At 40.6% G+C, this 21,935-nt stretch overlaps 1 protein-coding gene across 2 annotated transcripts in view; it reads left to right on the top strand.

Moving 5' to 3' along the window:
- mocos (molybdenum cofactor sulfurase) overlaps positions 1 to 21,935 on the top strand; it is a 241,952-nt gene that overhangs the window by 92,767 nt on the left and 127,250 nt on the right. For both annotated transcript variants that reach the window (XM_060824831.1, XM_060824830.1), the window contains exon 6: positions 13,107 to 13,306. In XM_060824831.1, coding sequence (XP_060680814.1) covers positions 13,107 to 13,306 — 200 coding nt within the window. The remainder of the gene's footprint in view (positions 1 to 13,106; positions 13,307 to 21,935) is intronic.

Genomic DNA, 21,935 nt, shown 5'->3' with positions numbered 1-21,935 from the left:
ACTAATACATGAATATGGCTTATGGCACTCCCTTTGCTTTCTCTTGTCTGCAATCCGACTATGCAGGTGTCTCTATTTAGCTATCTATAGGCTGCCTCTCCAGCATGAAGCATAAATTTGGATCCAGGAATTCATTATGCAGCACATTCTTAGAAATGCAAATGTTTTACTCTGATGTATCAAAGCATCCGCTTTATCAGACAACAGCAACTGGAAAACAGCTAGTCAGTCAACATTTATAGAAGAAACAGGCAATATTTCTTCAGTATCTGATCTATTATTCATTCTTCTGGGCTGAAATAGTTTTAATATGTTTTGATTCTTGGGATATAGACAAAGCATTTATGGCTGGATATAGTTGATGTGTGGAATTACATGCTGAAAAGTGCATAAAATAATATGTTTAAGTTATGTAATAAATTCTCACAAATTAGGTATCTTCTTCATGAGTTCTCTACCTGACGACATGTCCAGTCCCTGGTAGGACAATCATAGATAGGGGAAGGAGGCATCTTTTCAAACCAGTCCAAGTTCTGGAATGGGAATAGAACCCTGTGATGTTGGAAAGTGCATTTTGTAGCCTGCAACTATGTAGAGTGAGGGTAAAGGCTTCACCTTCTTTCCACCACCTGGCTAACCAGGAATCTTTCCCACTCTTGCCAGCAGGAATTGGAATAAGATTTCCATGTTGATGTTGGTTGAGTCTTGTTTTCCTCCTCTTCACTATCAGCTGCACGTCAACTTTCTGTGTTGGCTGCAAACTTCTTAACTGTATCCCTTTTCAACAAATGCAAAATAATTGATATATTTAACACTAAACCTTTCAGATTAGCCTTCCAGTCACAGAAAACACCTTTTAACCATTATTGTTTACTTCTTGCCTTGTTTGAGCCAAATTTGGATTCAAGTTGCCACTTTTTCTGGGTTTTCATTTTCACTCTTGCCTTTTCATGTAGAACTTTTTATTTTTACATGGGGATGTGGAGAGGAAATAACTTGCCTCCTTTAATTGAGGTCTTCAAACTGATAACATTTCATGGGATAAATGGAGGAACCATTATTATCATTCTTTTCTCAGTATGCCAGGTTAAATTTAAATATTTTCAGAACTGTAATATAAATATTCTGGATCTTGGATTGATTAAGTGATTAAAATTTTAAAAAGCGGGTCTGCTGGTTCTGTCCAACTGTCATTGCAGTGTTATATGCAACTAATGTGATTTTATACCCTGAACTATGATTAGACCTGCATCCTATGTAAGCAGTGTTCTGATTCAGTTTACTTGAAAGATGGTGCAAAGAATGTTCTTTGAAATGTGAATACTGCAATCTATCAAAATAATCGATGGAGGCATGAAATTCCACAGTTTCATCATCAATGCAAGAAAGATTTGTGAAGCAGTAGGAATAAATCTTGACAAGGTCACAGTTGTTGATACATCATATAATGTAAGGTTTTGAGGCTGTTATTTCTGCTTAAACATATAGCATCACCCACCTCACTCCTTTCTGCTCAGATGGATGCATTGCCATATTTCTATGGTAAATGAAAGTCCAATGACCAAAACACATTTATGTATGCTTCCAGAAGATGATTGACTATTTTCTATCTCCAGCATAATCGTGTATTAATATAATAATGATTAAAATGATAAATGCTGAAAATATACTGTCATGACTATCCTGATGCCAACATTTCTGTATATCTAACTTTTATACTGCTAAATGTAATTACTGGGATTGACTTTCATTAATTTAACTAACCTTAAAGGTTCAGCTTCATTCTGCCTCATTGAAGTCAAACTTTTTAGTTCTCTTGACAAAACCATGGGCCACAATACTTATGAGGAGTACAGTTGTGTGTTTGAAGTGGATGAATCCTAGAAACATGGAGTTCCTGCCACATTTAAGAGCCACATTAGCACTTTCAAATTCCACTTCTTGCTTGGCACCTGGCCAAATGGCAGGTTGGCTGAATCCTAGGTGGAAAAACCAGCAATTGAAAAATGCAACCCAGGATCTTTTGGAGTCAGAAAAGATTGGTGTATGCTTGGGGAAGGGAATAAATATGTGATATGGGCATGAGTAAAGACAATGAAAAATATTAGACGGTAGTGAAGGGGTGATGTTGGAACACAACCATGAAAAGATTTGGAGGCAAAAGATTGAGAAAGGATTAGGTTGATGGCAAGGCATAACAGCAAGAGAGAAGGGAGGAAAAGATTAGGACATCATGGAGGGATCGATCATGGCAGCAAGGGGAATTTGTAATCAGCAGAAGACTTGCTTAGGAGGTTGGAGGATATACAAAATGACTGTCTGGTGATGCTGTAGAGTCTGAAGTAAGTAATTGAATAATAGAAAATAGTCTCCTTCTCTGTCTTCTCTCGCTTAAAAGAAGTCAAGTAAAGATAGGTGAGGTCTCACAAGGACTGTTATCTAGTCAAAGACCATAACTGTAACACAGGCATTAGTGTAAGACACTTCTTGACCTGATAAGTTAAAATTTCATGTTTGTTTATCTGAATGACTAAGTAACTTAAAATGTTCCTACAAGAGATAAGCAGTGTCATCATTTATTTAGAATTGGAATGGGAGGTGTTAACTTTGCCTAGCCTTCTGATCAATCTAAATGTGGCTCGTTATGTCAGCAGAAACCTTGTGGTTCTGATGCGGGACGAGTCACTATCAAATACTTTTATATCTATTCTAGTTACCTTATGTGCTGCATAAAACATTTATCTCTCAATAAAGTTCTTTAAATTACAAGTGACTCCACCCCTGTTTTTAGATAATCTGTGATCCTTGATCAAACCTTCAAAGGAACATAAGTGTTCCTTTTGGTTCAGAAGCTGCACTGCAGAAACTATAGCCAGATCTTATGATATTTTGACTAAGTATCAATTTCATTGGGTTTCATGGAGGGTTTCTGTCTTTGAGGTCGAGAGAGATTTCTCGCTGCATCATCCCAAACTTGCTAGTTTATTACTTAATTCACCCCTGTGGTGCCTTTTTGTCTGTTGCTAACCTGATTCTCCAAATTACTGTAACTGGTCATATTCACCACTCACTGGATATCCCAGAATAGTCTGATCTCCTTAGTGCCAATGCCATCTTTAAACCCCAGAGATGGTCATGGATTGCCATTCTATTCTGGACTTGCTTTTCTCCAACAAACCAATGGCACAATTGCTCCCATGTGGCTCACAGCACATGGGTTAGGGTTAGCACATTTCCTTGTGCCTGTCACTTGCCTGTTCTGAGCCACATACCACCTTACCAGCTACAATCACTGCTGGTCTCTCTCTAATGCCTGTTGCGGACCAGTATAGTTTTATTGTCCAGTGGAGTTCATCACTGACATTCCAAAGATAATCTTTAATTTATGGGCAACGAAAGTGAATACAAATGGCTGTAGTTAACCTCCACAATGCAAATAAAATGCTAGCATAATGACCGCTGACTATTTTATATTCCACCGGTCTCTGTGGCATCAGCTCTCATTTACTGGAAGTAGATGTCAATCAAGTCCTGTCTGCTTGTAGTGCTCCAGGCGAGCACATTCTCCTTCTTGGAACATTGGTTACATTCACCTAGTCTCTCAACATCTAGCACATCACCTCATTACTTGCTCTAGTTATGCAGAGCAAGTGTATAAGCAGGTCATTCAGCCTACTGAGTCCACACTGACCCACTGAAGAGCATCTTGCCCAGAGCCATGCCCTCTACCTATCCCTATAACCCTGCATTTCCTGTGGCTAATCCATCTACCCTGCATACCCCTTGACACAATGGGCAATTTAGCATGGCCAATCCACCTAACCTACATATGATTGGACTGTGGGGGAAAGTGGAGCACCTGTAGGAAAGCTACATTGACACGGGGAGAATGTGCAAACTCCATACAGGCTGAAATTGAACTGGCACTGTGAGCTAGCATGGGGGCCACCTTGACACCTAGAGGACATTGCAGCCAACACCCCACTACCCCATCCCTGACCTGTCCAAGCAACTGATTTGCATCTTCAGTTGGCCTACAGCCTGTTCCAACATGACCCTGATCACTTGTGGGCAGCATTATCTCCGTTCTCTTAAGTTACAAGTTATGCAATGGAGTAACAGAGGGTGGTGGTGAGAAGTGACTGAGGAAGATTCTGAGAGAAGATTCTGAATAAACTCAGTCACCATAACTGAGTAGGAGATCATGGAGGAGCCAGTGTTAGAGAACAGGTTTTTTGAGTAGAGGGCCTAGATTTGAATGTGCCAGAGATGGCAAAGAGAGAGAAGTTAGGGAATGGGAAAAAGAAAGTGATGGAATGCTTGAGTGAATGAGGAAATGGTTGCCTTCCAATTGGCAAGTAAGACATAAGGGCACAGCTATATTATATATATGTAAATGCCTGGAGTAGTGAAAAATATTGGGGAACTGCGAGCAGAAATTGCTGTGGAGTAGATGACATTGTAGCATTGACAGAAACATGGCTCAATCCAGAACAGAACTAGATATTTAACATCTTGGGTTATCAGGTAGGTTGAATAAAAAGGGAGTAATTGTAGCATTCTTGGTCAAGGATGATATCATTGCCCTTAAACATTATGTAGTTCCCAAATTAGAATCTTTTTTGTTTAAGGGGTAATAAACAGGAAGACCTCCAGCTCATGGGGAGAAAGTAGAAGAGAGCATTTGTAAGCAGATTATGGCAATCTGCAGGCCAGATAGGGTTGTGATAGTTGACGATTTCAATTACCCTCAAGTTAACTGGGAAAAAAGTAGAGTGTGGGGCACAGAGAGGGAGAAATTCCTTCAACGTGAGCAGGAGAACTTTCTGGAACAGTACATCTCCAGTGCTACCAACGAGGGAGGGGTCCTGGATCTCGTCCTAGGAAATGAGGCAGGCTAAATGTCAGTGTCGGGCAGCATTTGGGAAATAGTAATCATAACATAATAACATTCAATATTAGAAACAAAAACAGAAATTGCCGGGAAAATTCAGCAGATCTGACAGCATCTGTGGAGAGAAATTAGATTAATGTTTTTGGTTCAGTGACTTATCTTAAGAACCTAGTGGAGACCACACCATCAAGGGGCACAGTGGTTAGCACTGCTGCCTCACAGCACCAGAGACCCCGGGTTCAATTCCCGCCTCAGGTGACTGACTGTGTGGAGTTTGCACGTTCTCCCCGTGTCTGTGTGGGTTTCCTCCGGGTGCTCCGGTTTCCTCCCACAGTCCAAAGATGTGCGGGTCAGGTGAATTGGCCATGCTAAATTGCCTGTAGTGTTAGGTAAGGCGTATATGTAGTGGTATGGGTGGGTTGCGCTTCGGCGGGTCGGTGTGGACTTGTTGGGCCAAAGGGCCTGTTTCCGCACTGTAAGTAATCTAATCTAAAATTGGCACAGCCTCTGTCCACCCTAGAAGTTTTTTCTAAACCTTTTCTGATTGTGTTTCAAATTCTAATTCTAAATTGTTGCTTCCAGCAAACAGCAAGTGATCGTAGAAACCACAGCTCGCAGTGGACAATCTCAGCTCCAGACTCAGTTACATCCCCCTACCTGCAACAAGAGTCTTCACATTCCCTTTTACCTTACTGTATTCAGACAGATCATTTCCAACCATTCCCCACGATGTGGAGACCCAACCATCAACCTCTACCTCCAACTTTCAGCCTGGTCCGATCTGTGCCTACTGTCATTGCAGGAGCATTTCAATGCTAGTTGTCAGTGCACCCAAAATTGCACCCATCATTAAAGATAGTTTGAGGGTTCAGAGAAGTTGTCAGTTGTCAGATGACAGTATCTGTCGATGTAGGTGTGCTTGGCTGGTATCCTAGAGTGTTCCTGAGATATTTTTGCCAGATTTTCAAATGGCAGCCTGGAGGGTTGAGCAGCGAGCTCAAGTCATCAGGTACCCGCTCTGACTTTCATGTCAGAAATTGACCTTTCGTTTCCTCAGAGCAGGTCATAGAATGTGAAGCTGCATGTTAATGAGGTGAGGGTAATTGTTAAGGAGGCTGTTAACAAGCTGTAATCCCTGTTAATAGGCATCTCACCACTGCCTAATGGGAACCTTACCTCAATGCCTGGAAGTCTGTTTCAAAATGCAACAAGTTGATTTTGGCATTGAGATAGATCTCGCCAGAATTTTATGCAATTCTCTGATATTTCTCACTGTTGTCCACTTTATTCATTCCCCAGATGATTCCACCCTTTGTACCTACTTCCATTTAGCTGCTAGGTGCACATATGCTATGAAGCTAACCCACTTGTGTTGGATTAAACTGTGCTTTCAACTGTGAGAACCTAATTTTAAAAATAATGGAAGTGTTCCTGCCTCTAAACAGTTGGACACAGATGTTCCACAAATCACCATAAAAATGACTAGAAGCTTGTGTATGAGAATTGAGATCCACTATTCAATTTTTAATTGTTAACACATCAAATTCAGAATTCACCATTTGCTTTTACAAATCTGTTGTGTTTTTTCTTTGATCTGAGAACATTTCCCCCTTGTCTCAAACTTGGAACAAAATGAGTGGACAAGAGGCTGTTGACTCAAATAAGCCATAGTGATGGATTTTGAAGAGTTTTTGAAGTAACATTTGCAGCATGTACTGGCCTTTGTGTCATTTTTTTATGACTCAAGGAATAGCTTGTAGCTTCTCAGGGGAATCTGCAATTACATGATAATGCCTTCCCCTCACAATCTCGTCAAACACAATTTATTAACCCTCAATAACTTTAGCAACTACTTAACTGCTCATCTTTTTCAACTCTTGTTGTTCGTCTACAACTTTTTACATTAATTTGCTACAAAACAAAATATCCCACAATTTGGTGGTGTCAGCAGCAAATTTACAAATTGTTCTTTCACTTTCTTTAGATTTGATGTAATAGTTAGTCATTAAACAAATGTATTCATTCTGGGTTTTTTTGCAGAAATTACATGCTACCTAATCCAAGTGTTAGATCCAGGCCAAAAGCTGTGTACTATTGCAAGTTATGATAAAAGGCAGAAACAAAATAAACTCTTGAAAATTGAGTTAGACCACAAGCTTTTCTAGTAGCTATGCTCAATATCCATTTAAGCAAGGCAGATTGACTCTGATTAGTCAAAGTTAAAAATCATACAACACCAGGTTAATAGTCCAACAGGCTTACTTGGAAGTACTATCTTTCGGAGCGCTACCTGATGAAGGAGCAGCGTTCTGATAGCTTGTACTTCCAAATAAACCTGTTGGATTATGACCTGGTGTTGTGTGATTTTTAACTTTGTCCACCCCAGTCAAAGCTGAAAATGTGTTGCTGGAAAAGCGCAGCAGGTCAGGCAGCATCCAACGAGCAGGAGAGTCAACGTTTCGGGCATGAGCCCTTCTTCAGGAATGAGGAAAGTGTGTCCAGCAGGCTAAGATAAAAGGTAGGGAGGAGGGACTTGGGGGAGGGGCGTTGGAAATGCGACAGGTGGAAGGAGGTCAAGGTGAGGGTAATAGGCCAGAGTGGGGGTGGGGGCAGAGAGGTCAGGAAGAAGATTGCAGGTTAGGAAGGCGGTGCTGAGTTCGAGGGATTTGACTGAGACAAGGTGGGGGAGGGGAAATGAGGAAACTGGAGAAATCTAGGTTGATTCCTTGTGGTTGGAGGGTTCCTAGGCGGAAGATGAGACGCTGTTCCTCCAGCCATCGTGTTGCTATGGTCTGGCGATGGAGGAGTCCAAGGACCTGCATGTCCTTGGTGGAGTGGGAGGGGGAGTTGAAGTGTTGAGCCACGGGGTGGTTGAGTTGGTTGGTCCAGGTGTTCCCTGAAACGTTCTGCAAGTAGGCGGCCTGTCTCCCCAATGTAGAGGAGGCCACATCGGGTGCAGCGGATGCTCTAAATGATGTGTGTGGAGGTGGATATGGAAGGATCCCTTGGGGCCTTGGAGGGGAGTAAGGGGGGAGATGTGGACGCAAGTTTTGCATTTCTTGCGGTTGCAGGGGAAGGTGCTGGGAGTGGAGGTTGGGTTGGTGGGGGGTGTGGACCTGACGAGGGAGTCACAGAGGGAGTGGTCTTTTCGGAACACTGATAGGGGAGGGAAGGGAAATATATCTCTGGTGGTGGGGTCTGTTTGGAGGTGGCAGAAATGACGATGGATGATACGATGTATGTGGAGGTTGGTGGGGTGGTAGGTGAGGACCAGTGGGGTTCTGTCCTGGTGGCGATTGGAAGGGCGGAGCTCAAGGGCAGAGCAGCGGGAAGTGGAGGAGATGTGGTGGAGGGCATCGTCGATTATGTCTGGAGGGAAATTACGGTCTTTGAAGAAGGAGGCCATTTAGATTGTAGTCCAACACAGGCACCACCTTATTCTGATTAGTCAAGGCACTGTCCTGAGAAATGAACCCAAAGAGGAGTTGTCACCTATTTTGTTGTGTTGAAATAGGCACATTACTTTTTGACTACTTGACAAAGCATGCCATAAAAACGCTGGTTAAAAAAATTGAGACTTAATAGATAGAAGAAGCATTGTCAATTTTCATTAGAACTGTGCAATCATAATGTTTTTTAATGTGTCTGCAGAGATAGGCAGACTCAGCAGTAAATCTTTAGAAATGGAAGAATGTATTGAGAGAGTAAATGACAAAACGTATAAACCACACCAGTGAAGAGAATGTCAAAGACCATGTACAATTCATCACTAGCTGAAAAATGTGTTGCTGGAAAAGCGCAGCAGGTCAGGTTGAATGAAAGGAGCAGGAGAATCGACGTTTCGGGCATAAACCCTTCTTCAGGGATATATGTCATTATGATGTCTGCCTGACCTGCTGCATTTTTCCAGCAACACATTTTTCAGCTCTGATCTCCAACATCTGCAGTCCTCACTTTCTCCCAATTCATCACTAGGTAAAATTTGGGAACTGAACTTCTGGTTTAAGATGGGGATGGAGTAGGGCTCATGCCTGAGCTCATCTGCTCTGACTGCTTTTCTTTTTTTTTCATCTTTTTTCCATTTATTTTCTTTTCTTCTAATTACTTCCCGCTGCCAATGCTTTCCAAGCTCAGAACAAGGTAAAAACGCAGCATGTGGATCTCAAGTGGGCCTAGCATGGTGGAGAGTGAGCTCACTGCGGAACTCAAGTGAGCCTTGCTTACTTTTCCGAAGCAAGCACAGGACCTGGAATCAATGGCAGCTGCATCGAAAAGTTGATGTCAGCGAGGTAGGCCCAAAGCAAAAGATGGCGCCTGATGATCGGCAACTTTGTTGTTGGTTGGATCTAGCATTGGCGGTAGAAAAGCGATGGCAGAAGAGCATCGTGGCAACATCAATGAGGTTGGCCAAAGGCAAGAGATGCAACTCTGATGTTGAGTAGTCCAGTGCAGGTTGCAGGGATTGGCCCAGCAACAAAAATGGTGCCTGAGGATCGGCAACTTAGATGATGGTTAGGTCTGGTCTAGACAGCGACATAACGGTGACAGTGCAGGTAGCGTTGATGGTGATGAGCTCAGGACTGATAGACTAGCTTGTTATTGTTCAAAATGGCGCCATTTCGTGGTAGCAAGTGAAAGCTTTTCACTGTATTTAATAGTATTTGTACTGTAAAATACATATGAAAATAAAAGATCAAAATTAGACTCATGAATGCATGATGCCACTGTATGCTGTCAGTGTTCTACCAACTGATAGGATAGTGCTTTTTTTCTCTTGGACAATGCTTTTCCCTTACTCACTGACTTTACCTTCCTTTTGTTGTTGTCATGTCACCCTGCCGTAGAGATTGTTACCTCTTCCCCTCTTGGTTCCCATTATAGTGCCTGCACCAGCACTCCATCACAAATATTACTGTAAAAACATATTGCTACAAAAGCAAAATAGCAAATACTTATCCTGAAGCTCAGGTACATCCCTTGTACATGCAGTCAAATATCTGACCACATGTTTCTAAGTTGGGAAAGAACACCACAGCAGTGTGCTGGCTGTTTTTGCTATTTTGCTCTTGTAGCAACATGTTTTTACAGCACTGACAGCATGCGGTGGCATCATGCATTCATAAGTTTGATTTTGATCTTTTATTTTCATGTGGAATTTTACAGTACAAATACTACAAAATACAATGAAAAGCTTTCATTTGTAACCATGAAATGGTGCCATTTTGATTAATAACAAGACAGTCTATCGGTCCTGAGCTCATCACCGTCAACGCCACTTGCACTGCCATTGCACTATCACCGTTTTGCCTCTGTCTAGACCAGACCTAACTATCATCTAGGTCACCGATCCTCAGGCTCCATCGTTGTTGCTAGAAAAACACAACCAGTCAGGCAGCATCCAAGAAGCGGGAGAATCAATGTTTCGGGCATAAGTTGTTCATCAATGCCTGACTGGTTGTGCTTTTCCAGCACCACATTCTTCAACTCTAATCTCCAGCATCTGCAGTCCTCACTTTCTCTCTGTAACCAGCCTTCCTGACTATTGGCATTGGGTAGGTTGACTCACCTTTTAAGTCTGGCGGACATAATTGCAAAGTTCATCCCGCCATTGAGATCCTGAATTTTGGCCTCCCAAGAATTAAGGTCACTTGCTCACCTTTCACCTCAACACTTTCATGACTGGAAGTTTTGTCCCTTTATCACAATGGTTGGCATCAAGAGTCATGAGAAAATTCTACCAGAATAACATGGAGTGATTACTGAGTTGCAGAGTATTACAGCGTGGAAAGATACTCTCTAGCCCACCGTGTCCAAGTTGGTCACTAAGCCAAAAGAAACAGATCAGTCACGACCATATTTGATGCTGGAACTGGCTCAGGTGGCTGAATGGTTTAAATATGGTCTTATGTTGTAGGTTCATATGTGCAGGGTTATGGAATGGCAGGAAATTGGCAATAAATCATAATGTTCAGAGAGCCTGTATAGACAGCATTGACCAAATGGCTTCCATTGTAACAATTCTATGATTTTGTAATAAATAAATTCTTCAGATAAAGGTTAATATTCCATTATCTTTGCGCCTTCTGTTTGTTCACTCATTTTAAATGGTTTATGTCCTTCGATTTGAAACCTCCTTACTTAATCGTTGTGCTTTATTTCTCAACAGTTAGAAAACACTGTTACTCTGTTACTCTTATAATAAAGGGAAAATAAATAGGTTTCAAGGACAGCCTTGGAAGACAAGGCAGAGTTTAGAAAGGGAACTCCATTGTGTTGTCAATAGATAGGGCTAACAGTGGAAGAGTGAAGGAGTGTGAAGGAATGAGGATAATGTTTGCTGTAAACTGTGTTACTGTGCAGCAGGCCCAAGTATCCATGCAGATTGGATACAAATTGGTGACTTTAAATATATGTCATGCAAAACAAAATATGGGGTTCGTGCATTTAAATAAATCAAACCCCCAATTCAAAACACTCTTAGAGGATATGGAAGAGTGGTTGTACAGGAGACCTCAGTGGAGAGTTTGGAGGATGAAAGGATTTGTGTTGGAAGCTTTTTTAGAAATGAACTGATTTAAATAAGAGTATTCATATATTAAATAAGCGTAGTTGGAGTCACCGTAAGTCAAATGGTGATGGATGAGTGAAACAGTGGAGTTAAAAAATGAACACTATGGTTTTGGGTGAGCAAATGTTCAGGGTGAATGATGATGGCAGAGTGGCCAGGAGAACACTGAAGCAGCAAAATCTGAACGTGGCAAAAACATATTTAAGAGTTTTGCAGCCAGTGTACTGAGGCTTATCTGCAAGTGTAGGAGTAGATGGTTTTTGTAATAGAGAGAATATGAATTCAGACACTCATCTTGGGTGGAACAGAGAAAAAAAATCTTATATTTATATGATTTATGTAATCTGGATGTTCTGAGGCATTTGACAACCAATCAAACACTTCTGAAGCTGAGCTACTCTTATAATAAAGGGAAAAGCAGTATCCAGTTTGCACAAAGAAAGATCTCATAAACAGCAATGAAATAAATATCTAGATTTTTTTTTGAAAACTATTGGTTGATGGACAATTATTAACTATGGCACTTACAAACCTCCTCTTTACTTAGAATAGTGGCATAGAATTTTTACATACACTGCAGAGAACAGCTAGGCTGTGATTTAACAGCTCATCCTCATGACAACACTTATTATTATGCAACACTTCCTCAGTACTATTGTAAAGTGTCAGTCCAAATTATATACTGGAGTTCTGGAGTGAAAGTTGAACTCACAACTTTCTTAGAAAGGCAAGAGTATGACAACTAAACCAAGTCACCAACAGCACAGAAGTAGTGAAGGGGTTGGGAGTGGTAATAGAAAAATAGAACAGGGCATGATTTGTGTAGGTGTGAAGTTTGACCCTAAATCTTTGGATGACAAAGAGGAGGCATCAAGGATAATCCTTAAGATTAACAGTAATAATAGTACTGTTCTGGAAAGAGAAATGATATTGAACATGTTTCAGTTATAATAAGATGGCTAAGCATGTATCAATGCAAGCTCAGTGCCATTGAAATTAATAATAAAGAACTGCAAAAAGAGGATAGTAGTCAACCATGTCAAAAGTTATATAGATGTCAGAGTGGAGGCAGTGTGCAAGAAGGTCACAGAGATGTCCTTCCCATTAAAAAAATTGCTGAAATCAGTCATTCATCAACTATGTTGAACCAATAAATTGGTTTTTCAGCTTTTTTGCATTTCTAAAGTGATTAGAATAGAATTCAAGAACATAACATTTAGAGCATTGTTCATAATTCATTATGTGAGGTGATGCAGTTTGATTATAAGAACAGGAAAATACAATACAAGATAGATGGTACAGTTCTAAAGGGGGTACAGGAACAGCAGGACCTGGGTGTATCATTGAAAGTGGCAAAACAGATGGCGAGAACCTGACTTTATTAATAGGGACAGAGAACGCACAAGCAAGGAGGTGATGTTGTACATGAACAGGGCACTGGTTAGACCTTAGCAATATATGTAATGTCTTTGTAGTTATTTCAATAGTAGTGGATGCCTTCCACCAGTTGAAAATTATGATTTAGGTAAGCATCAATTTGCAATGTATATGACAGATACAAGGTACTTCTGATTGTGGTCCTAGCTGTGTTATGACATTGTTGATTGTAACAGCCTAATAATTGTTTCTTCTTCTTAATTGCAGGTGGAATGCAAAATATTATGCTTCATACATTTAGTTTGGCCCGTTATACATACATAATACTCTCTGGAATGTGCCATGCTAATGGAACACCAGTTACTCGGATATACAGTGATAATGAATTTGAAACTCCAGATGCTCAAGGACCTATTATTAATCTAAATGTGCTTGATGAAGAAGGCGGAATAGTTGGATATGCCAAGGTATGATGTAATCTTGTCACCATCTCATAGGTTCAGCTAAGAGTCATTTAGAGAATTGGCTACAATTGTCTAAGAATTGTTCTAAATGTCATTTTTCATGTGATATGGTCATTGGTCACACTTGGCTAGCATTTTTTCCCATCCCTAATTGACCTGAAGTAGATGGTGGTGAGCTACCTTTTTGACCCACTGCAATCTAAATGGTGTACATGCTCGTATAGTGCTTAAGGAAGTCAAAAAATGTGGCTCTGGAAAAGCACAGCAGGTCAGGCAGCATTCGAGGAGCAGGAGAGTCAACGTTTCAGGCATAAGCCCTTCATCAGGAGTGTGGGGGTGTGACCCAAGAAGGCAGAGAGATAAATAGGAGGGATGTGGGGCTGGGGGGAGTTAGCTTGAGTCGCAAAACGTAGATGAAGGTGAGGGGTGATGATGATAGGTCTGAGCAGAAAGTGGAGCGGATAGATGGGAAGTAAGATGGACAGGTTCAAGAGGGCGGTTCAACTCCCCCTCCAATTCCGCCAAGGACATGCAAGTCCTGGGCCTCCTCCACCACCAATTCCAAGCCATCAGACACCTGGTGGAAGAACGCTTCATCTTCCACTTTGGGACCCTCCAACCACAAGGCATCAAGGTCAATTTCACCAGTTTTCTCATCTCTCCTCCCTCCACCTTATCCCAGATCCAACCCTCCAACTCGGCATAGCCCCCTTGAGCTGTCCTACCTGTCCATCTTCCTTCCCACCTATCTGCTCCATCCTTCTGTCTGACCTATCACTATCACCCCCGCCTTCATGAGATTAGATTAGATTAGATTCCCTACAGTATGGAAACAGGCCCTTTGGCCCAACAAGTCCACACTTACCCTCCAAAGAGTAACACACCCAGACCCATTCTGCTGTCCTATATATGACCCCTGACTAATGCACCTCACACTGTAGGCAATTTAGCATGGCCAATTCACTTGACCTGCACATCTTTGGATTGTGAGAGAAAACCGGAGCACCCGGAGGAAACCCACACAGACACGTGGAGAATGTGCAAACTCCACACAGACCGTTAAGTATCGCCTTCCAAGCTACCTTCCTCCCAGCCCCACCCCTCTCCCATTTATCTCTCAGCACTCCCTAGTCCTGATGAAGGACTTATGCCCAAAACGTCGATTCTCCTGCTCCTTGGATGATGCCTGGCCTGCTGCACTTTTCCAGCATCACACTTCTTGATTTTTATCTCTAGCGTCTGAAGTCTTCATTTTCTCCTAGTGCTTAAGGAAGGTAAATCCAGAATTTTAATCCAGTGACAGTGAAAAAAACTTTATCTATAACTATAACAAAGTTTCAAATCAGGTTGGTGTGTGACTTGGAGAGGAACTTGCTGACAGTGGTGTTCCCATAGATCTACTGCCTTTGTCCTTCTAAGTGGTAGAGATCATTGGTTTGGGAGGTGCAGTCAGAGGAGAGAATCCCTGCAGTGCATTTCCAAACAATACACACATATGCCACTGCAGTCACTGGTGGATAGAGCAAGTATTGAACGTGGTGGATGTGGTGTCCATCAAATGGGTTGCTTTATTCTAAATGGTATCAAGCTACTTCAGTGTTGTGCAATGAACAAAGGACAGTCCACCACAGGAACAGGCCTTTTGGCCCACCAAGCCTGCTCAGACATATGAGACCTTTCTAAATTAAAACTCTTTTGTTCTACATGGTCCATATCCCTCCATTCCAGGTATTCATGTATCTGTCAGGATGCCTCTTAAACATTGTAATTGAATCTGCTTCTCCCACCTTCTCTGGCAGCGCATTCCAGGCACTTACCACCCTCTCTGTAAAAACTTGCCTCTCACATCTCCTTCAAACTTCTACCTTTTATCTTAAACCTCATAATTAAAGTTTCTTCCCAGGGGAAAACACTGACACTATTCATTCTATCCATGCCTCTTATAATTTTGTAAACCTCTATCAGGTTGTTCCTTAGCCTCTGATGTTCAAATGAAAACAAGTCAAGTTTGTGTATTTTGTCACACTCTCAACTTGTACCTTGTTGATGGTGGAGAGACTTTGGGGAGTCGGAATCAGAGTGAAGTAATCACCACTGAATGCTGAGCCTTTGATTTGCACTTGTATCCACAGCATTTAAATGGTTAGTTCAATTAATTTCTGGTCATGATAACTCCCAGGATGTTGACAGTGTATTCAGCAATTGTAACATCATTGAATGTCAAGAGAAGGTATTTTGATTCTCTGTAATATAAACTGGTTTTTGTTTGGCACAAATAATACCTGTCACACATCAGACCAATCTTGCATGGTGTCCTGTTTGATGTGTATGGATGCGGACTGTTCCAGTATCTGAGGAATTGTGAATGGTGTTGAACATTGTGCAACCATCAATGTACTTTCCCACTTCAGATCTTTCAGTGGAGGAATGGGTATTGATAAGGGATGTGAAGATGCTTAGACCTTGTATAGTACTGTGAGGAACTCCTACAGCACTGTACTGGACTAAGATGATTGATTTCTAACAATCACATCCATCTTGCTAATTCACCAATCCTACACATCCCTGGCCAGTATGGACAATTTGGCATGGCCAATCCACCTAATCTGCACATCTTTGGACATGGAGAATGTGCAAACTCCACACAGATAGTTACTCAAGTGTGGGATTGAACCCAGATCCCTGGCATTGTGAGAGAGAAGCGCTAACTGCGCCACTGTGCCACTCAACCAGTGGAATTTTTTTTCCTCTCTGATTCCCATTGACTTCAGTTTTGCTAGGAATCCTTGATGTCACATATGGTCAAATACGGACTTGATATCAAGGACAACTCACTCTCACCTCATGTCTTGAATTCAGCCTTTTTTTTCATGCTTGAATCCAGGCTGCAATGGCAGTCAGGAGCTGACCTGGTTGGAAATGAAACTGACTGTCAGTAAGCAGATATTGATAAATGTGTCATTTGTTAGCACTGTGAACAACCCTTCTGTCACTTTACTGATGATTGGTAATAGATTGACGGAATAATTGGCCAGGTTTGATTTGACTTGCTTTTTGTGGCCAGAACATAAACAAACACTTTTCTACATTCCCAGTGTTTTAGTTGTACTGGAACAAGTTGACGAAGAGTTTAGTAAGTTCTACAGCAAACATCTTCATTTGCCAGAAGGTTGTCAGAACCCAAAGCCTTTAAAGTACCAATGACTTCAGTGTTTCTTACAATCATAAGAAATTGATCAAATTGGCTGAAGTCTAACATCTCACATACTTCAGACTTCTGAAGGAAATTACAATGATCATCTACTTGGCACTTCTGGCTGAAGATGTTTGCAGTTACTTCAACACTGTATTCTGTATTGATATGCTGGGATCCATATCATTGAGGATCGGAATATTTGTGGAGCCTCTTCCTCCAGTTCATGTTTAATTGTCTACTACCATTCACAATTGAATATAGCAGGACTGCAAAGCATAGTTTTGACCTACTAATTGTGAAATTGCTTAGCTCCTTCTATTGCATCCTGCTTTTATTGTTTGTCCTGCAGTGATCCTGTATTGTTGTTTACCAGGTTGACATCTCATTCTTTGGTATGCTTTAGAGCAGTTTCTCAAAAGCACAATTCATTGAACTATGCTCGATCTCCTGGTTTGATATCAGTGGTAGAGTGGGAGATATGCTGAGCAATGAGGTCACACGCTGTGTTTGAGTAACATTCTGCTGCTGCTGTTGCTGCTGCTGTTGCTGCTGCTGGCCCACAACCAGCTAATGGATGGTCAGTTTTGAATTGCTAGATCTGTTCACAGTCTATCTCATTTTGTACAGTGGTATAGCCATTGAGGGCATTCTTAGTCTGAAGACAAGACTTCACCTCCACAATAGCTGTGCAGTAGTCACTACTGTCAGGGACATATGCATTTGCAACAGTTAGATTGGTAAGGAAGAGGTAAAGGTACTTTTCCCTCTCGTGGTTATGTCCATCAGGTCTCAACCATCTTGGTCAATTGAAGTGCTGCGATGTCCCTTGTCATGATGGACTTTGAAACCACCCAGAGTACCCTCTGAGCCTTTGTCATCCTTACTGCTTTTTTACAATTATTCTTGTTCAATGTGAAGCTGACATATTAGCTGAGGGGATGAAATAGCTGATAATCGTCAAATTTGATCCTGATACCATGAGACTTCAATGGAACTGGAGTCAATTCTGAAGCGTCTTCAAACAAACACTTCCCAATGTAAACTATTGTTCTGCCGCCTCTTCTAGGTCTGTCCAGCCCTTCATTCCTGATTAAGGGCTTTTGTCCGAAATATCAACTCTCCTGCTGTTTGGATGCTGCCTGACCTGCTGTGCTTTTCTCGTGCCACACTTGCTGACTCTGACTCTCCAGCACCTGCAGTCCTCACTTTCAAGGATGCTAGCAGTGTTGATTTAGACTTGATGAATAAAGTGTGATTCAGTGAGCCTCTTTAAAAAGTACTGCATGGAATGTGGATATCGCTCATTAGGCTAGTATTTATTGCCAATCACTAATAGCTTTTGTGAAGGTGATGGCCACCTGCTTATAGTATTGACAATGTCATCCTGTTGCTTAGCTCGTCTACGATATAATCCCTCAGATGTTAGCAAGGAGGGTTGACAGGGCTGCATGTGCCATTTTCAGTTTTGGTCCCTAGTTTGATGCCAGGCAAATTTTCTGGTTTCATTGTTATTTGGCTTTGTAGTAGGTAATACAAATGTGTGACTTGCAGGACTATTTCAGAGATCATTTAAGTGTGAACCTCATTGCAGTGGGTCTGGAATCACATATAGACCAGACCAGATAAAGATGGCACATTTCCTTCTCTGCAGCATATTAGTGACCCAGATAGTGAGTTTTTATAAAAATTGCTGATAGTTTAGTGCCATCATTGCTGCATTAAGCTTTCAATTCAATAATTATGAATTAATTAGATTTTAATTCCACCAGCTGCTGTGACAGGGTTTGGACTTTTGTATCCAGAGCATTAGTCAGAGCTCTTGGATTACTCATCCAGTGACTTTGCCATTATATCACTGCCTCTTCCAGAATATGTCAAATGACTTGAGGTCAATAAGCAGCAAAGTGAAGAAGAACCATGGAAGGTTGTATTGATGTTTTGATGAATGGCTAAGTTCCAACAATCAAGGTGAAAAAACAAATGATGAAAACATTACACGATGAAGACACCTTTGATGATAGATCCTACTGAACAAATGATCTCCCTATATTCCTTTGTGTATTTTTCATATATTGCACAGGGAAATCACAGTGATTAGACCTTATCATTGACAGGATTTTACTTCCATAATAAAGTGCCTGTAAGTCACTGTTGCCATTTTGCAAGTATAATTAAAATGTAAAATGTCTATGGCAATCAATATGGTTCCAACAATTACGTATAGACTCACAACAACTACATATAGACTTTAGTGTGCTTTCAGAGAGATTTTGGAATCTGGAAGCTGACATTGTATTGAATTCTCCAAGTTGACAGTAGCATTCGATTAAGGAAAGAATATCATAAGCAACACTAATTTAAATTCACTATTTTTATTTTAACTTTGTTTTTATATTATCGGTCACTTTTCTTTTGTTTACTGAGTGCATAATCAGGAAACAAGCCAAAAGTGACAAATAGCCGTGCCAGCTAGCTCATGAATTAGACCTTCCGTCCTGAAATCAATATTTTGTCTAAGACAGCACTTCTCCGCAACTGTATCATTGTGGGCAATATTAAATTAACTAATTAACAGAGACTTGGACATATAATCCAGGAATAAACAATGCAAAGCACTAATATGCTGAGGCACCAATGTACCACTAATAAATATATTGTAAAGCACAACAAATGTATCCTGAAGAACATTTATATTGCTTGGACCACATTCAGTTCTAAACCTGAACTCATCTTTCTTTTTTAATAAAAGCTTCAATACTACACCCTCACTGATTGTTGCCTAGAGTTTTTCAAGGATGCTGACATTATGAAAGATTATTGGAATAGTTCCCAGGCAGTCGTATTTATCAAGGACATTGGACAAATCCTTGATTCCTGATTTAACTCCTTGTCAAAAAACTGTTTTTACTACCAATCTATGCCTTAGAGTTAATGATGCCTAACTTTGACAGGCTGAACCATCTTGCATCACCCATTTCAAATTAATTTAGCATTTACACTACACCACCTTCCATTAAGATATAAGCTAATGTGGGAAGTATTCATTCTCTTTTGGCAAAGTATTAATGAAAAAGATAGATTATATGAACTTTTATTTCCAGTATTTTTGATTATGAATGGAAATGGGAAAAGAACTGGTTTGAAAAGCAAGGATTGTTACAGGATTGCTGCACATTAAAATCAAATAACTTGACACTGATTGTGAGTCCCATTTACACTGCTGAGTGTTCAAGTAATAGGAGAAATGTTTGCTGATAAGCATGTGTATGTATGGATTTCACCAGCAACAACGAGCTGATTGGTCTGTGGAATAGTGATCAGCTATCAATAACAAGGGCCTTCTGCCTGTCAAAAAAAATTAATTCCAGGTAACTGAAAGCTTGGGGTGAGTGTTTAGGAGAAGCCATCAGAACATCACAAGGCAAACAGCTATCTCTTTCTCTGCAATAAAAGCCATTTTATGTCTGAAGAAAGCCTATTTATTTTCCACCAATAGTTATTGTAAGCTGTGACATTTAACCAGTAAGCCAGAACCTTCATTAGTGTGAACCAGCCACCCAGCACATTTGGCAGTCAAGTGGAAGTATCTGGAGAGTCTAGAAGCAGTACATCCTGATAAGTCGAAAGTACCATCTCAATGAACCCTATGAACAGGAACCAATGAATTGCCTTCCCAGTTCGCCCTCTCCCCATCACAACCTGTAATTTTGTATCTCCTGTCTTTAACTGTACGTGTTTAAAGAACAGCTTATAAGGGGGCTGGAATTTTAATTCAGAGTTATATGTCTGTCCTTTATAATTGTTTTATCTGTAGCTAGAATTATTATTCCAGATCAAACAGTCTTGTTGAACAAATTGTTCGCACTATTAAAGCACTTAACAGGAAATGCAGCGTGACAAATTAAGATTTCTGTATTCCTATGCAACACTAAAGAGTTAATTCTCTGGCAATGGGCTTACCATCCACACAAAGATCATGTTTGAAAGGCAAGTTAAAACAATCACTTGTCCACATTTTCAGAATACAGGGGAAGGTTGTTACAAACCAGGGAGAATGAGGTTGGGTAATGACTGAAATGCAAGTGTGGAACTGTCTAATTTACATGTAGGATCCACACATAGACCCAAAGTGAGCAGAGATCCTGTGAAGTCGCAATGACTAATGAAACAATATTGAGGAGAAACAAACAAACTTTTGCCCGCCTCTAAACCCTTCCTTATCATAAACCCTTCCAAATGTCTTTTAAATTGTAATTGTACCAGCCACCACGATTTCCTCTGGCACTTCATTCCAAACAGGCACCATCCTCCGCTTGAAAAAGTTGCATCTTAGGTCCCTTCTAAATCTTTCCCCTCTCACCTTAAAATGCCCTTCCTTATCCTGTGGAAAAGACCTTGACTATTCACCCTAGCCATGCCCCTCATGATTTAATAAACGTCTATAAGGTCACTCCTCAACTTCCAACACTCCAGGGAAAATAGCCACAGCCTATTCTGCTTCTTGCTAATTAATCAGCAATTCATTCTCCTGTATTCTAAAATGTTGCTCCCTTTTACTTTGGTATTCCTATAAATTTTCCTGATGAGTGTGAGTCAAAAAGTTTTGACAAAATTGAACCTTTTTCAGCAATATCCAATTCTACTTATCCTTTTTGCAACCATTTTGTACCATTTACATATTTTCACTCTTAGTGCATTTCGGTTTATCTTGGCTTGGAAGAGCAGGGGATTGGGATGTTGAATTACTGCTTTAAGAGCTGAATGTGCAAATGAGCCAAGGACCAAGATGACACCACATGACCAACAACCATGAGGACTCCAAACAGTAGGAGCTTGATGGACCAAGGGTCTGGATATAAATTGCTGTGTACCTGCAAGTTCTCAGTTTCTGTTAAATAAACCTGTTTGAAATTTTCAAGTAAATTGAAGCCATATTGTTTACCAATTCAGTATGAGATTCGAATTTTATGTGAAAACATACAACACCGGTGTATGACATGAGGGATTTAAATTTTCTAGAGAACCTAGAAAAGCTGGGATTGTTCTCCATTGTAGGTTAAGTGGAGCTTTAATTGCTGTTTCAAAATTGCAAATGGATTTTCAGTAAGTAAGGAGAATCTGTCTCTGTTTCCATTTGCATTTTTTATACAAATTATACAGATTTAAAGTAACTTGCGAAGAAATTAGTGGATACATGAGAAATTTGTTTATACAGCAAGTTGTAATGTACTGGAAGATGCTGACTGAAGCAAATATAATAGTAATTTTCAAAGTATACATATTTGAGAAGGAAAATTCTTATTTTGTTTTTAAATTTCTAAATCAACAGAAATTAGACCATTTCTTGCTTATTTTAATGTACAATATCCTGGATATTCACTGCTGGAAGGTTATTTTTATTCTTACATAAATTGGGGAATTGGTGTTCTAAAATTT

The sequence above is a fragment of the Hemiscyllium ocellatum genome, chromosome 5 (assembly GCF_020745735.1).
Source record: "Hemiscyllium ocellatum isolate sHemOce1 chromosome 5, sHemOce1.pat.X.cur, whole genome shotgun sequence".
In the NCBI taxonomy this organism is placed as follows: Eukaryota; Metazoa; Chordata; class Chondrichthyes; order Orectolobiformes; family Hemiscylliidae; genus Hemiscyllium; species Hemiscyllium ocellatum.
Note: the sequence above shows the minus strand (reverse complement) of the source record. Positions and strands in the feature narration are given on the sequence as shown.